The 16,663-nt window shown below is 39.0% G+C and overlaps 1 protein-coding gene across 1 annotated transcript in view; it reads right to left on the bottom strand.

Moving 5' to 3' along the window:
- The window catches only part of CPB1 (carboxypeptidase B1), a 39,452-nt gene that overhangs the window by 4,138 nt on the left and 18,651 nt on the right, over nt 1-16,663 (bottom strand). The window contains exons 6-9 of the mRNA XM_018049125.1: nt 16,069-16,170; nt 13,102-13,212; nt 12,925-13,015; nt 11,556-11,758 (exon numbers count right to left, since the gene is read on the bottom strand). Coding sequence (XP_017904614.1) covers nt 11,556-11,758; nt 12,925-13,015; nt 13,102-13,212; nt 16,069-16,170 — 507 coding nt within the window. The remainder of the gene's footprint in view (nt 1-11,555; nt 11,759-12,924; nt 13,016-13,101; nt 13,213-16,068; nt 16,171-16,663) is intronic.

The raw sequence follows: 16,663 nt of genomic DNA on the forward strand, positions 1-16,663 counted from the left end.
CATACTGTGTGGAATCTTCCCTGTTGTGATCTAAAGGTACTGTTTCTGTTGTTTAATCTTATTCTAACTAGCATACTAGGGTTGGGTCTTCTCTCCATCCCGTAGTATAGGGTCTATTGCCAATTGAAATCGGAATACTCTGTAAACATTGCACAATACTCAGAATACATTGAAAACCATCTTTTAGAGATGTGAAACATGGTGAGGTACTAGGTTTTTTTTTTGCTAGATAAACAGCATATGGTGGTTTAGTCTCTAAGTTGTGTCAGACTCTTGCGACCCCATGGACTGTAGCCTGCCAGGCTCCTCTGTCTATGGGATTCTCCAGGCAAGAATACTGGAGTGGGCTGCCATTTTCTTCTCCAGGCGATCTTCCCAACTCAGGCACTGAATCTGGGTTTCCTACATTGTGGACTTCCCTAGTGGCTCAGACTTTAAAGTGTCTGTTTACAATGTGAGAGACCTGGGTTTGATCCCTGGGTTGGGAAGATTCCCTGGAGAAGGAAATGGCAACCCACTCTAGTACTTCTTGCCTTGAAAATTCCATGGATGGAGGAGCTTGGTGCAGGCTACTATCCATGGGGTTGCAAAGAATTGGGCATGACTGAGCGACTTCACTTTCCTACATTGTAGGCAGATTCTTTACTGAATGAGTTACAAGGGAAGCCCGAGATAAATAGCATATTTCCTACAATTCTACAGTTTCCTTAACTTTTGATTCAACCAAGGAAATTTCTATTATTTATTTTTCTGTAAGGCAGAACCTCTGATCTTAAAGAACTCTTATTCCTTCTCTAGCTGCCTTCCTCAGGCTTTTCTTCTCTTCTGCTTTCCAGCCCCACCTTAAGCCATGAATTCTTTTAGTTAGTAGAAATAAGATTCTAATAAGTTGCAGGCATGTAATGTACAGCATTGTGACTATAGATAGCAGGACTTCACTGAACACATGAAGATGGCTATGAGAGCAGAGCTTTAGTGTTCTCACCATAGCAACAAAATGACAATTATGTGAGATAGAGAGTATGTAAATTAATTAAACATTGTGCAGTATTTATATTTTCAAATGATCACATTGTACACCTTAAATTTATTTTATCTCCATAAATCTGGAATAAAGGAAATTCTTTACGATTAGTTCCAAATGTGAAAAGTTATGATAACTTTAGGCGATTTAAGACAAGATCATTGTCATTATTTCTTGACCTCCTGCATGTCAGATGACCTTCAAAGTCTCTCTGTATTTTTATTGGTATAATGTAATATTTGAGTTATCTGGCAAAATCGAATAGGCTTACTTGTGATCTGTTATCTCTTTTGATTTATCAACTTATCCATTTAGTCATAACTACCATTGCTGCCGCTAAGTTGCTTCAGTCGTGTCTGACTCTGTGTGACCCCATAGATGGCAGCCCGCCAGGTTGCCCCATCCCTGGGATTCTCCAGGCAAGAACACTGGAGTGGGTTGCCATTTCCTTCTCCAATGCATGAAAGTGAAAAGTGAAAGTGAAGTCGCTCAGTCGTCTGACTTTTCATGACCCCATGGACTGTAGCCTACCAGGCTCCTCCATCCATGGGATTTCCCAGGCAAGAGTACTGGAGTGGGGTGCCATTGCCTTCTCCAGTCATAACTACCATTAGGGCCACATAAAAATGTTTGGTTTCCTTTCCTCGAAGCAATAACCAAGTGCTGTCTAAGCCGTCAGAGACAACTTTTGCAAACAGTTGCTTTGCCTCCGATGCTGAAACAATACCTAAGATTGATGTTAACTTAAAACAGCTGTTATTTCACTCTTGTCACTGGTGCCCATTAAAGGAACATTTAGTTTGTGTCTCAGACTTGGCTTTCCTTGTCCTCAGTTGCTCTCTCATCTTGATATCTACCTCCTCACTCACCTTCTGACCATCCCCTCATCACCGCATCCTTGAATGGCTCTCTCACCTTCTCTCATGAAGTCTGGCCATGTATCACTTGCCATGCATCCCCACCTTCTTTCCAAGCTGAGTCACCCTGAACTGCTTTCATACTGTTTCCTGCCTCTCCTTACCTCCATGACTTTGGGTGTCCTTCTCCCCTTGTAGGAATCCTCTTTTTGTTCACAAGGGGAATTGCTATTGTTCTTCCAAATTTAGTCTAAATGTCACCTTCTTTGCAAAGCTGCGCCTCTTCTTTGTGAGGGCTCACATCTCCATCAGAGTTCCTATCACTCTGTGCTGTCATCATTTGTTTTTGCATCTGTTTGTCCTCTAGTGGAGCTTTTGGTGGGGTGGTGGTGGGGGAGAAGGATTCTTGGCTGTTCGTTTTGTATGCTTAGCAGACTGCATAACACCTAGCACATGGTTGCTTGATTGATTCTCTTCCCAGGGCTTCAGGTGGGCATGGTCTGATTGGGGGTGCAGAGTGCAGAGAGAGCTCTGCAGAGGCTGGACTGTGACCCCTGCCCCTCCCCACAACCTGGGTGGAGATTAAGGATGCTTGTGGGTAAAGTGGTGGTACCATGTAGTGGTGGTTGATGGGTTAGCATATTTAGACATTGACCTCTGCTATGCACTTAGCTTATTTCCTTTCATAAAACAAGTAGAGTCTGTGGACCCTTTCTTTCAGCCCCTCTAAGGCCAAGAGACAAAAAAGTCAGAACAGACATTAATCAACCAAAATGTCATATTTTAAATTCCAGCTATGGTAACAAAAATCTCTGGAATCAGTGTGAGTCTTTTCTTTTGAAGAGTTCAAATACTTTCACAAATGTTACTCATTTATCTTCCCAACATTATCTGTCCACATTTCATCAACACAGAATTTTCTAGCAGAATGGAATGCCATATGGGGCAGCATGCTTGGTGAGAATGTTCCAACCAAACTGGATGACTGACCCCTGCCTATCAGGAATGGTAGAGAGAGAGGTGATTCCTGTATTTGCTAATATATTAGAGAAGGTAACTCCTTTTCCTTGTACGTTTCTGTAAAAAGGGACTAAGACAGCTGACAGAAGTCCAGCAGAAACAATAGTATATCAGAGACCATGACTCATATCTTGAAACCCTAATTAGTGACACTTTCTATATAACCTGTTATTTAACAGAGACCTTACATCCTCAGTGGGTTCAAAATAAGAACTAACATTTACATAAAACCTTAGACTTTACAAAGAGCTCTTGCTAAGAGCTAGATATTTTTATCCCCATTTTACAGATAAAAGAACTGAAACTCAGAGAGGATAAAAGAACTTGCCCAAGGGCACGCAGCCCTGTAAGTGGCTGACTTGAGCTGGGTTCTTCTTGCTTTAAATCCTGTGCTCTTTTTCACTTCTCCTTGTGGCCTTGGAATACTTCAAAAGAAGTGTTGCTCGAGCTGGTTTTACCAATTGTAAAGAACAGAAGGAAGCTAAATATAAACCAGTCTGAGAGAAAACTTTGCTTTCAGTCAAGGCCAAACATGGCCAGCCTTTATTAAACCTTAGTTAGGCGTTTCCTAGCACATCTTATGCATGCTTTCTTTTGTCACTTGTCTTCTTAAAAAGAGGCCTTGGTCATAGAGCAAAAGACAGAGAGAGTCTAAAATGTCACATCTAACTCAAAGCCCAAGAGACAAAGGGCCAGCTCCTGTGACATCCCCCGAGGCTCTGAGCTCCAGGAGGCTGGTGAGATGAACAAGGCGAGGGTGATCTTTTTCAGTGACTTGCACGTGATCAGGAAGCCCCTGTCTCACAACTGTGCTCCTGGTCCTTCCTGCAACCTCTAGTGCACAGCCAGTGTCATGGCAGCGGGGGCTGCCTCTTCTAATCTTGCCCTGGCCCGTTCTTACAGTACAAGAAAGCAAAAGCCCCGCCCTGGCAGTGGGGTATACACCATTGCAGAGGAGATTTGCTTCAGAACTTTGTTTCTAACTTCAAGTCCTGAGTTTAACCATCCCCCTGGGTGAATACATGTGATAATGGAAACATCAAAATGATCTGTGGCTGCAGTTTCCTTCCTTCTGTGCTGTGATCCTGGGTAACTTACACCAAAGGACCAGTGAGGAATTGAACTTTTGTAATTTTGGTGCAAAGGGAGAAACCCCCAGGGCCTACTAAGGCAGGGACTGAGGAGAAAGCCTATGGGACTTGAAAAAACAAATATGTTTCTGAGAAAAAGGAAGAGTGTAAACAAGTGCAGGCTCTGACTGCAAAGCCTTGAGGTGGGGTGGGGGGAAGATAAGGAGTAGCAAAGGGTTTGCTTTAGGAGAGAGGAGACTGTCTGTCTTGGCAGACCCCATGGGGAGCGTGGCAATGCTTTCACTGATGTAAACTAAATTCTTTCTGTGGCTGATCTAAATATGTGTTTTTTAGCTCTTTAGAATTCAAGTAAAATGTGAAGCATGAGTCAGCTGAAGCTGCAAAGCCCAGAATTTTTTTTCTTTTTTTTGATGGCAGTGGTGCTTCTTCCAAATAAATGCTGTATAATGGGGATGTACTGTCTTGCACTTGAGCTTTGTAGAAAATTGTGAACTGTGTGTGTGGAGTGTAAGATCCTGTGAAAGCCAGGGACTTTGGCCAGGAATGAGACTTCTCATCTTTGCTTAAAGTGGAGTTTCTCAACCTTGGTGCTTTTGACAGGTGGGCTGGGTCATCCTGTGTGTGGGGGCTGAACTGTGCATTGTAGGGGGTTGATCAGCCTCCCCTGGCCTCTCTCCACTGCATGCCAGGAGCACTCCCACAGTTAAAACACTCAACCTCCCCCTCCCCCCTGCCCCCACTCACCCAGTCAACATTGCCAGATGTCTTCTGGGGAAAGGGAAGGAAGCAAAAATCAGCTTAAAGTCAGATAAAAGATGCAATTATGTTAATGAAGAAAGTATTATAGAGAAAAAGAATGAAAAAGAAGACAACTGGTTTTCAAGATGCTCTGAATGCCTTATTTTGTTTTCCTCTCCTGACCATAGTACAAGTGCCTTTTCAGTACTGCTGCTAGGTCACTTCTGCTAGAAGAATACTTTGATTCCAGGGTGGCTATAACCAAAGGCATGTTACCCAGTTACATTTAAATTTCAGATAAACAATGAATGTTTTTCCAGTGAAGTCTGTCCCATGCACTATTTGGAACATACTTAAACACTTAAAAATTATTTGTTGTTTATCTCAAATCAGATCTAACTAGGAGTCCTATATTTGACCTGGCAGTTCTGTTTATCAGGTCACCAGCTCCAGGGCCTGCTGTGTGACACAGGGTTCATTCTGACATCTAGGTCCCTCCATAGTTTGGTTACCTCCCTCCCACTCTTCTTTCCAGAAAACACTCATAACAGGCTGACCCCTGTCTACTCCCTTTTTATGGCAGGAACCATGGTTTCTGCTGAGTACTTAATAGGTGCTCAGTAGAATTTCTGGCAATTGCCTTATGAGTCACCAGACCTTGGAGGAGAATTTTAACAGGCCAAGAAGCCACTTTAAAGATGGTAAATCAGCAGTTGTCTCTCCAGTCAAAGAAATTCTACAGTTGTCATTTAAAATTCTTTTGTCTTATAAGTGAGATTAGAAATTTTGAGAAAGCTCCTGAAGCAAATGTGTGCTTCAAGTCCTATCTGCCTTGACTGCTGGCAGCCGGCCTGACAGACGGGCTCTGACCCTGTTACTCTTGCTATTAGGCAGGGACATGGTGACAGCTGTGATAGAGCGTTCTCATGACCCTGTAATTGTCCATCTCCTAATCACAATATTTCTTCCCTCTGATATTTATGTTTATCTCTAATCATAGTTTTGATTTATGGTCACATGCTTGAGTGGAACAGTGGGTTTCTATCTTGGTGGCTCATTAACTAAAACTTTAATGAAGAGGTAGTGAGGTGTCACTGGGCTAGATGGTATTAGAGTTTAGAAATGGATTTCTATCTTTTGGTCAAGGTCAATAATTTTCCAGAAATTATTAGCCTGTCATATCTCTCCTGGTTTATGTATGTATATCTATGAAGGGATGGGCCATGATCATAAAGACTGGGCCCTGAGAAGCCAGTGTTCTTAGTTGGCCAGTGTACTTAGCAGTGTCCAGGGTTAGAAGTAATAATAGTATATTTGTGGGATAAAAGATTGTATTTAATGAAAGGTCTTTTACAAACTGGCTTTATGGAGCACCAGCATAGTACAAATTAGTGTGTGCGTGTGTGTGTGTGTGTGTGTGTGTGTGTGTGTGTGTGTGTGTGTTTGGGAATTGGGACAGCCTAGAGAATTCTTCTGTGTCCGCTAGTGCCATGCCCAAGGCTGCCTCTATTACTGGTCTGAGCTCAGCTAAGCCTTCATTGTCTAAGCTGGAAAATGAGAAAGCAGAACCAGAGAAATTTCAAGATTCCCGCTTGTGAAGTTCTGTTCCTGCTTTTGAATTTAGAAGTAGTATTATAGTAATAATTGTTAACAGTGCCATGTAGCTGTGTTTGGGAGGAAAGTAGACCAAAGATTGTGAGACTCTCCATGCTTAATAAATAGAAGGATATGGTTTGTTTGGGAGACTTTTAAATTATGTCTCTTAGTTTTTATTTCCTCTGATGATAAAGAGGTCATATAACTCAATATTTCATTACCCTTTAAAATTTTGGAGCTGTAAGTCTAATCTTTTCTGAGTCTTAAAACTTCATTGAAAATAGTGATAGATATATATTGAAGTCAATACTGAGATTGGACAGTTTACGAAGCCACTTGAAAACTCAGTACATCTTGTATTTAAAAAAAAAAAATTATAGTGTGTGTAAAAGCAGTTTGCTGTAAGGAGAGCATATGCATGTAAGATGCACTTATGTTTCCTCAAACTTTTTACTCATCTGCTGGAGATATATTTTTTGGTACCCTTTGTAATCCATGCTATTACTTCTGTACTTTTATTTCATTGGTCTTTTGCTTTCTTATCTCTGCCTTTTTCCCCCCTGAGGGTTGTTCTATGATATGAGTAACTGTCATGTAATCCCCATGTAAGATCTTTCAGAAACACAGCCATATACATTTTTATCACAACTCTGTATATAAAGGGATTGCTGCTTATGGTATGTTCTAACTTTGGACTGAAACTGCTAATGTTTCTGTCTAGAATAATTTCCTTCTGATTATTTCATTGAATCATATTTTTTTTTGCTACAAATATGATCTTATAAGTTTTAGATGTATAAAGAAAAAGAATCATATATATGCTAAAATCTGTATGACAGAATCTGCTTTGCATTGCTTTAAGAAAATCTGAGTTATCTAAAATGTAGTATGGTACCAATAATTCATTTTATTAATCTTTTACATCTAGTCAAGGCTATGGTTTTTCCAGTGGTCATGTATGGATGTGACAGTTGGACTGTGAAGAAAGCTGAATGCTGAAGAATAGATGCTTTTGAAATGTGGTGTTGGAGAAGACTCTTGAGAGTCCCTTGGACTGCAAGGAGATCCAACCAGTCCATTTTGAAGGAGATCAGCCCAGGGATTTCTTTGGAAGGAATGATGCTAAAGCTGAAACTCCAGTACTTTGGCCACCTCATGCGAAGAGTTGACTCATTGGAAAAGACTCTGTTGCTGGGAGGGATTAGGGGCAGGAGGAGAAGGGGACGACCGAGGATGAGATGGCTGGATGGCATCACGGACTCGATGGACGTGAATCTGAGTGAACTCCGGGAGATGGTCATGGACAGGGAGGCCTGGCATGCTGCAATTCATGGGGTCGCAGAGTCGGACACGACTGAGCGAATGAACTGAACTGAACTGAACTGATCTTTTGTTCTCTAATAGTGGGGTCATATTTTTCCAATTGAGAATTAATACAGATGCACTAGATTTGGGTGGAACATTCATCTTTCTAGGTCAAGACTTTTACTTAAAAAAAAAGTTGGTATTTTTATTACAAATAAAAACAATGCAAAAGCCAGTATCTTTCTTATTTAGAGCCTCTAATTCTCATTTGGCTATATATATGTTTGTAATAGCACTGTAGTTATAAGTTGTTCTAGCAAAATGTTCTTGGAAAGTAAGTAAATTGGATTGATACAAAATAAGAAAAAGACTGAAAGGATTTCTGATTAACTATTAAAATAATTTACATTATTTTGGGGTGCCAGATCCCAGATGAATCAAATAATCAAATAATATGAATCTCAGATTTTACTGATGGTAACGGAGTATACTGTTAATATACTATATATTGTATATTGACAATATACAAGGCTGTACATTGTCATGCTGCTTACTTAACTTATATGCAGAGTGCATCATGAGAAATGCTGGGCTGGATGAAGCACAAGCTGAAATCAATATTGCTAGGAGAAATATCAATAACCTCAGATATGCAGATGACACCACCCTATGGCAGAAAGTGAAGAAGAACTAAAGAGCCTCTTGATGAAAGTGAAAGAGGAGAGTGAAAAAGTTGGCTTAAAACTCAACATTCAGAAAGCTAAGATCATGGCATCTGGTCCCATCACTTCATAGCAAATAGATGGGAAAACCATGGAAACAGTGTCAGACTTTATTTTGGGGGGCTCCAAAATCAGTGCAAATGGTGATTGCAGCCATGAAATTAAAAGATGCTTGTTCCTTGGAAGAAAAGTTACCACCAAGCTAGACAGAATATTAAAAAGCAGAGACATTACTTTACCAACAAAGGTCCATCTAGTCAAGGCTATGGTTTTTCCTGTGGTCATGTATGGATGTGAGAGTTGGGCCATAAAGAAAGCTAAGCCCTGAAGAATTGATGCTTTTGAACTGTGGTGTTGGAGAAGACTCTTGAGAGTTCCTTGGACTGCAAGGAGATCCAACCTGTCCATCCCAAAGGAAATCAGTCCCGAATATTCATTAGAAGGACTGATACTGAAGCTGAAACTCCATTTGGCCACCTGATGTGAAAAACTGACACATTGGAAAACACCCTGATGCTGGGAAAGATTGAAGGCAGGAGAAGAGGATGACAGAGGATGAGATGGTTGGATGGCATCACCGACACTATGGACATAAGTTTAAGTAAGCTCCAGGAGTTGGTGATGGACAGGGAGGCCTGGCATGCTGCAGTCCATGGGGCTGCAAAGAATCAGACATGATTGAGTGACTGAACTGAACTGAACTGATTTAAGATGCTAGGCAGAAGTTTAGTCATAGAAAAAATAACTGTTGGAAATTTACTTTTAAATCAATCTATGTGATATAAGTGCAAATAAGTTTTGTATCTTATCATGCTAAGTATGCATGCATGCATACATCTTATCACATCTTATCATGCTCTAAAAAATATAGGAAATAGCATGTCCTTTTCCTTGAATTTATTAGATTTGTGACTATACATATAAACCATCCAAGGTTAGATTATTTTGTAGTTTGTGTTTTCTTTTTGAGAATTCATTATGAATATTTTACTTTTGTGTAGTTCTGTTTCACTTCTGTAGAATTTAAAAACAATCTTGAAGGATATAATTTCTAGTATGTTATTTTTTTTTATTGCCTCTCTTTCCTTGATTTTAAACGGAGAAGTGATTCTTAGAGAAAAGTATCAGTGGATCAGAATCTCTGGAGGGACGTAGCAAGAATTTTTCTTGAGATTCTAATGGTAGAACTAACTTGATTCTTTTTCTAAAGGACAATTTATAGACTTTCAGAGCAGTCCAGATACTAGGTTTTTATCGTATGGAGCCAGGGGGGCAAGAAAGTTTTCATCACTTAAAGAGTTTAAACTTACTCCTCAGATAAGAAGTATTGAAGCATTGTGAAGCAGTTCCATTCCAAAGAACACTTTAAGCTTTTCTGTTAGCATTAGTCTTTTAGTGTTTATATATTTAAAACTAGTTATTAAGCAAACTGGATATATTAGCTATTGTTACATTTAATGTGGTTTATAATTTTAATATTTTATTTAGTAACTCATTAGTGCTTAGTTTTTATGGCTTTGCCTTTTTCTCTTTTGGTGTGGTACAGTTTAAACATATTCACATGAATTAAACAAGCAACGTACCCCCACTTCCTCTCCTCTGGTGGCCAGAAATCTAGGACTGAAATGAGGAGCTAACCACAGTCATCTGTGGGACAGCAGGCCTGTGAGCACCCACTGTTGAGAATACTCACAGACTGAGCATTATTGGAAAACTGAAATATTTAATGGTTCCAACTAATGATGGTTCCAACTCCTTTGTTTTTTGGCTACAGATAGGGAAAATGGGAAGCTTTTTGAAAAATAGCACTTCTTCTTTTTTTTTTTAAAAAAGAAAAGGACGTGGCCAACTATTAGCTATCAGTTCTCTAAGAGGTTGAGTTATTTTTCCGGTTCCTCTTCACAAGATATTTACAGCATTACATATTTTATTTGGCCTCTGAAAGACCGAATCTGAAAGTACAAAACAATAATTTCCAGTTGATTAAGTTTTGGGTCTTTGAATTTTTGCATTTAGGTAAGCCAAATATCTATGTCATTTTCTAAGTGAAATAGTTTATTTTTTGGCGTAAGTCAAATGCTTTAAATCTTATTCTTGTTCTTTTAGATCATTGGTTCCAACTTCTAATAGTCAGATGTTCATAATTTAAAAAAAGTTGTTGAAGGATTCACATATGCTTATTTTTTTAAACAATTATGTGGATATACTATATTTAACATGAATATTATAAAACTCATTATTTAACTTTTCACGTGGTTGTATCTTGACTCTCCAACAAGATTGCTAATTTTTAAGGCAAGGATACTTAATTTTTTCTCATATCTAGTAAAGACCTATTCACATCATTTGTTCACTGATTGATTTACATCTGTGTCTCACCTAATCCAACAGTGAAATGGGCATTTTAGGATCTTATCACTTAGCTCAACATCAACCAGTGATAAGATCCTAAAATGCCTGTTTCACTGTTGGATTAGGTGAGACACAGATGTAAATCAATCAATGAACAAATGATGTGAATAGGTCTTTACTAGATATGAGAAAAAAAAAATTAAGTATCCTTGCCTTACTCTGTCTGTCTAGGGCTTCCCTTGTAGCTCAGTCAGTAAAGAATTTGCCTGCAGTGCAGGAGACCTGGGTTCGATCCCTGGGTTGGGAAGATCCCCTGGAGAAGGAAATGACAACCCACTCCAGTATCCTTGCCTGGAAAATCTCATGGACAGAGGAACCTGGTGGATTGCAGTCCTTGGGGTCGCAAAGAGTCGGGCACGACTTAGCGACTAACACACACACACATACTCTGTCTATGCATGTCAAATCCAGTTCGAGACAGCTTGATAACAGTAACTTTCTGATGAAGATTATGTATGAAGTGAAGGAACTTTGTTGATTACCCCAGATGCATCTGAAATCATCATATGTGTTAGCGTTGTGGTGAAGCAGGAGGAAGTGGAACTCTTATTGTTTGGAAGATTAGTGAATGAACCATATGTTGGGGATCATTCTCTGCATGAGAATCATATTTCTTCTAGCCAGTATATCTAGCCAATTTCAGATTCCTTGTAAATCTGTTTTGCTTTTGTTACCAAAGATCAACCATGGACATTCCAGAAATTGTATAATTTTTTCCCCCAGGAATAGAAAAAAAAAACCACAAAAAACTCAATAGCAAAATACTGGATCTACCGCCACGATGACTTACCAGCTCAACGTTGTTCTTGGGGAGTTTGTAAGCATAGGAGTAAGGATAGAGCATCATCTGAGAGTAAGAGTGGATTGTCAGATATGCTTTGATGGAAGAGAGGTGGTTGCGGATGAAATTAGCCACAGCCTTGGTCTCTTTTTCAGACTCTGCAGCAGATCCACAGTAAGTTTCAGCACAGGGGTTGTTAGAGGCTCCAATACCTGGAAAAACATGATGCTGTTAATGGCAAGTGGTCATCCACTGATGTTCCTACAGGGCATGTTTCAAAATTTCAAACTACAGTGTTAGAGAGTTAAAAAAATAAGTTGTTTTGACAACTGTTTTTATAATCATCCCACATATGTATACATTATAAAGTATATATACTTTTAGTCACAAGATTATGGTGCTTTTAAGCTAACAGGGTAAAAAGTTGCCTGCGGAATCACCAATATGTCCCTGTGTGCATGTGTGTGTGCACTCAGTATCATCTGATTGGAACCCGTGGACTGTAGCCCACCAGGCTCCTCTGTCCATGGAATTTCCCAGGGAAGAATACTGGAGTGGGTTGCTAGCTCTTCCTCCTTGGGACCTTCCAGTTAGGGATCAAACCCACATCTCTTGCATCTCCTGCATTGACAGGCAGACTGTTTACCACTGGTGCCACCTGGGAAACCCTAATGTCCCTCAGTTCAGTTCAGTTGCTCAGTCGTGTCCGACTCTTTGCGACCCCATGAATCGCAGCATGCCAGGCCTCCCTGTCCATCACCAACTCCCAGAGTTCACTCAAACTCAAGTCCATCAAGTCAGTGATGCCATCCAGCCATCTCATCCTCTGTCGTCCCCTTCTCCTCCTGCTCCCAAACCCTCCCAGCATCTGAGTCTTTTGCAATGAGTCAACTCTTCGCATGAGGTGGCCAAAGTTTTGGAGTTTCGGCTAATATCCCTGTGTAGTACTAAATGATGAAATCAGTAGAGTATAAGAAAACTAATAAGTAGGGGACAAATACCTATGAGAAATTTCTGTGTTACTGTAATCATTTACTGAGAGTTGAATCACAAAACTATAATTCTATCACATTTTTGTTTAAATAATTATTTAATGATGATTTCCTCTAGGTTGTATATCCCACAAATAGTAGGATTATGTCTGGTTTGTTCAGTCTTATGTTTCCAGCATCTAACACAGCTGGGAACACAATAGAATAGGCAATGCATCTTTATTCACTGAATATATAAACTGTTTATTGTCTGTGCTTTTAGAAACCTGGAACTTGAAAGTATAAAATTTTATAGTTTTTCTTGTTTTTGACACTGTTGTGTTTTTCTGTTATTTTACTTCCTATGCTTTTCATGAGGCGAGTGAAATGGTCAGCCTGATACTTACTGCACCAACCAGCATCAAAATTTCTGTTGAGGTCTGTGCCAGTGCAAGTAGTTCCAGCATTGGTGGAGCGGGTCTTTCTCCACATTCGGTTCTGAAAGTGCAGTGAATGGTTAGGACAAGTACAACAGAATGGCTAATTTAAATTTTATCAGCCCCTCTTAGTCTTGGTTCTTATACCGTGGTCCAGGTGTAGATGTAGCCATCAATATTGACCACAGGCAAGACATAAAAGTCTAGCTTGTCGAGAAATTCTGTCATGTGGATCTCACGTCCATAGGTCCGAACAGCCTGTGTACAAATTACAAAGCAGAATTTTATGGAAAATGGTATGCATTATGCACTGAAATTTACATAGACTGGACAAATGTTGACTCTGATAACAAAAGTGGTTACCCTTTTTGAGGTAGAGATTATTAATATTAATAAAAAGAAAATAGCAAAGTATTACTAATAGTTTTGTTTAAAATAGTTTCTGATTCTCTAAGTACTCTTTTATCCACACATAACTCATTTAGATATTATTTTTATTTCAACTTTTTAAAGATGGACAAATTGTAATAAAATAAAAACTTTTAAAGAACATAAATGCTTATTTCCTTTGAAATAGTAATTGCAATAAATTTTTTTCAAAGTTTGTAGGATATGAGAGTAAGGCCTATTCCTAGTAAGGAATGTCTGTGATGGCTTTGCATGTTCCTTATACTATCATCTAAAAATTTGTTTGATTTTGATGAAACTTCTTGTAGACAGTCTCACTAGAGGAAGCGTCTGACATGGAAGAAGAACGAAAATGCCTCCTCCCACTGTGAAGAGAGATCACTCTGATGGGTTTTGGAGATGCTCTCATTAAGTCTCCAAATTGCATGATGATGGAAGTCTTCTTATTACTCCACTTTCTTGAGAAAGGAGCTCTGTTAAGGGTCTAGCTCTTCCTGCTAAGTGATGAGGACACTTACGTATGAATGAAGGAGCTTATACTGATTTATTATATTCTCTTAGTCACAGTTCCTCAGCCCCAGGATCATACCAAATTTACCTTCAGCTCTTCCCTAGGCTTGCTTGAATAGATTTAAAAACATTTAAGACTTCTATGTAGTAATGGTTTTTAAATACTCTTTGTGGCTCTACACATGTCTGTTTATTAAAATAATGATGAAGCATGTGCTTTTTAGGTTGGAGGAGGTATAAAGAATGTTTTGTTGGTGGTCTATGATTGGAGGTAACCAAAGTAATGATGAAAGTTCTTTCTCCTAGAGAACAGATGGTGAGTGTGCATGCTAAATTGTTTCAGTTGTGTCTGACTCTTTGCAACCCTGTGGACAGTAGTCTGCCAGGCTCCTTTGTCCATGAGATTCTTCAGGCAAGAATACTGGGGTGGGTTGCCATGCCCTCCTCTAGGGGATCTTCCTAACCCAGGGGTTGAACCCATGTTTCTTGCATCTCCTGCATTGGTAGGCAGATTCTTTGCCGCTAGTGCTACCTGGGAAGTCCTGTAGATGGTGCAATAACTCACTGAAATTAAATGGTGCCAATCAGACACATAACATGTCTAGAAACCAAGAACCTAATGAATAGATACAGAAAATGCTTTACACAAAAGAAAGTATATTGTATATAATAATATTCTTATATTTTTAAAGTACTTCAATATTTTAAATGTAACTTTACTTTTGAGATAATTTTAGAAAGTTATAGAAGAGTTGCAAGTATAGGGAGTTCTCATATACCCTTCATCCAGGTTCCCAAATGTTACCATCTTACATAACCATGGTACAATGATCAAAGTGAAGCAATTAATAATGGCTCAGATGGTAAAGCATCTGCCTACAATGCGGGAGACCCGGGTTCAATCCCTGGGTCGGGAAGATCCCTTGGAGAAGGAAACGGCAACCCACTCCAGTATTCTTGCCTGGAAAATCCCATGGATGGAGGAGCCTGGTAGAATACAGTCCAGACAAATACAGTCTGTGGGGTCGCAAAGAGTCAGACACGACTGAGCGACTTCACTTTCTTTCACTATAAACTATAGACTTTAATTCAGATTTCACGATATTTTTTTTCACTAATGCCCTTTTTCTATTTTAGGATCCAATCTAGGCTCCCATATTGTATTTGGTTGTCATATCTCTTTAGTCTCTTCTTATCTGTGACAATTCCTTTGACTTTTCAGTATGACTTTGGCATTGTTAATGAGTACTGGTCTAGGTATTTTACAGAAGGTCCCTCGATTTGAGTTTATTTATTTTTTTAATGATGAGGAGGAGGTTTTGCATTTTGGGAAAGAATACAAAAAAGATGGTTTATCTTCTTAGTACACAATATCAGGGGTTACATGATACTGATTATATCTTACACTGGTGATGTTACTAGTATTGTTAACCTGATCACTTGGTTAAGGTAGTCACTGCTAGGCTTCTCTACTGTAAATTTTGCTTGTGTGATATAGTATAATATATTTTTTGGGAGATGCTTTGATGCTGCAAATAACCTATTTCTCTTTAAACTTTTACCCCATAATTTTTGTATCCATCTGTAGGTTTTCATGAAGTGTTTATTATTATGGTGCTCTAATGATGGCTTGCTGTTTTGCTCATTTGTACATCCATTAGCTGTAATTCTTCTATAAGAAAGAACTGTTCCTTCCTTTTCTTTCTTGACTGAATTATCTTTTTATATCATTTATGTGCTAATGGATATTTAAAAGGATTTTCACATATATCTTACCTTGACCTTTATAAAGGAGTGAAAAACAGTATCATTTACAGTAGGGGCTCCTGTGTGTTATTTTCTTTTATTCTGAAGTATACAGTGATTATTATCTAGGAGATAATGGTCAAGTTAGTGGATTATCCACAATCACAACTTTTCAATGACCTATTCACTGTACTTACTACCTGTTAGCCTTTTTCCCAAAGGTGGGTGAGAAAATTAAGATGAGTGAAATTCAAATAAATAGAATTTGCTAACTGTTGTAAAATTTTGCCTTATCAAGTTTTCTAGGTGACCTTTATGGCTTGGAACTTGGACCTATGATTTTTTTCTGTGCTGCTAGTCTCTTTTATTATAGCTAATTTATAAGGGATTGATTGAAATAAAAAAAATACTTTCTACTTTGCTCTGTCAGTAACCATCCTACATACTGACCTCTCTGACAAACCACTGGCAAAATGCAGGGGAAATCCATTCTCTGGCATGGAAACCGCAGTCCATGAAAATGGCAGGCTTATTTGATCCAGGTTTGCCAACCTATTGCAAACAAAAGGAAAAGGAAGACCCTGATTCACCACATTCAGAGGTTAACATTCACTATCTGTCTGGGCTTTGGACTCCACTGGTGACACTTGACAGCAACAAGAGATATATGCCATGATTAAATTAAAACATAATACTTGCACAGTGTGTTCTTGCCTGTAGACAAGTGTTTGAGCTGGAGGCTCACATGGCTGTTTGTTATTTTATTAAGCTTGACAAGCTCATATTTTCAGAAGATGCTTGATTATTCTGCTTAATTGTATGCACATGGAGGTTATTTTCTATTGCTATTATTAGGTGACATGACCAAGACAACTGGATAAGTAATTAGAAGTAATCATGATTGTTGCTAATATTGTAAGTTTTTTTCTTTTCTCCCACTTATTCCTTGTCCTTTTATTTTCTTCATTAGAATTGCATGATAAAAATGGCATTAGAGGATGACAGTAATAAATTGTTGATATGCTTTTTAATGTTGTCTGATAGA

Source organism: Capra hircus, chromosome 1 (genome assembly GCF_001704415.2).
Source record: "Capra hircus breed San Clemente chromosome 1, ASM170441v1, whole genome shotgun sequence".
Lineage (NCBI taxonomy): Eukaryota > Metazoa > Chordata > Mammalia > Artiodactyla > Bovidae > Capra > Capra hircus.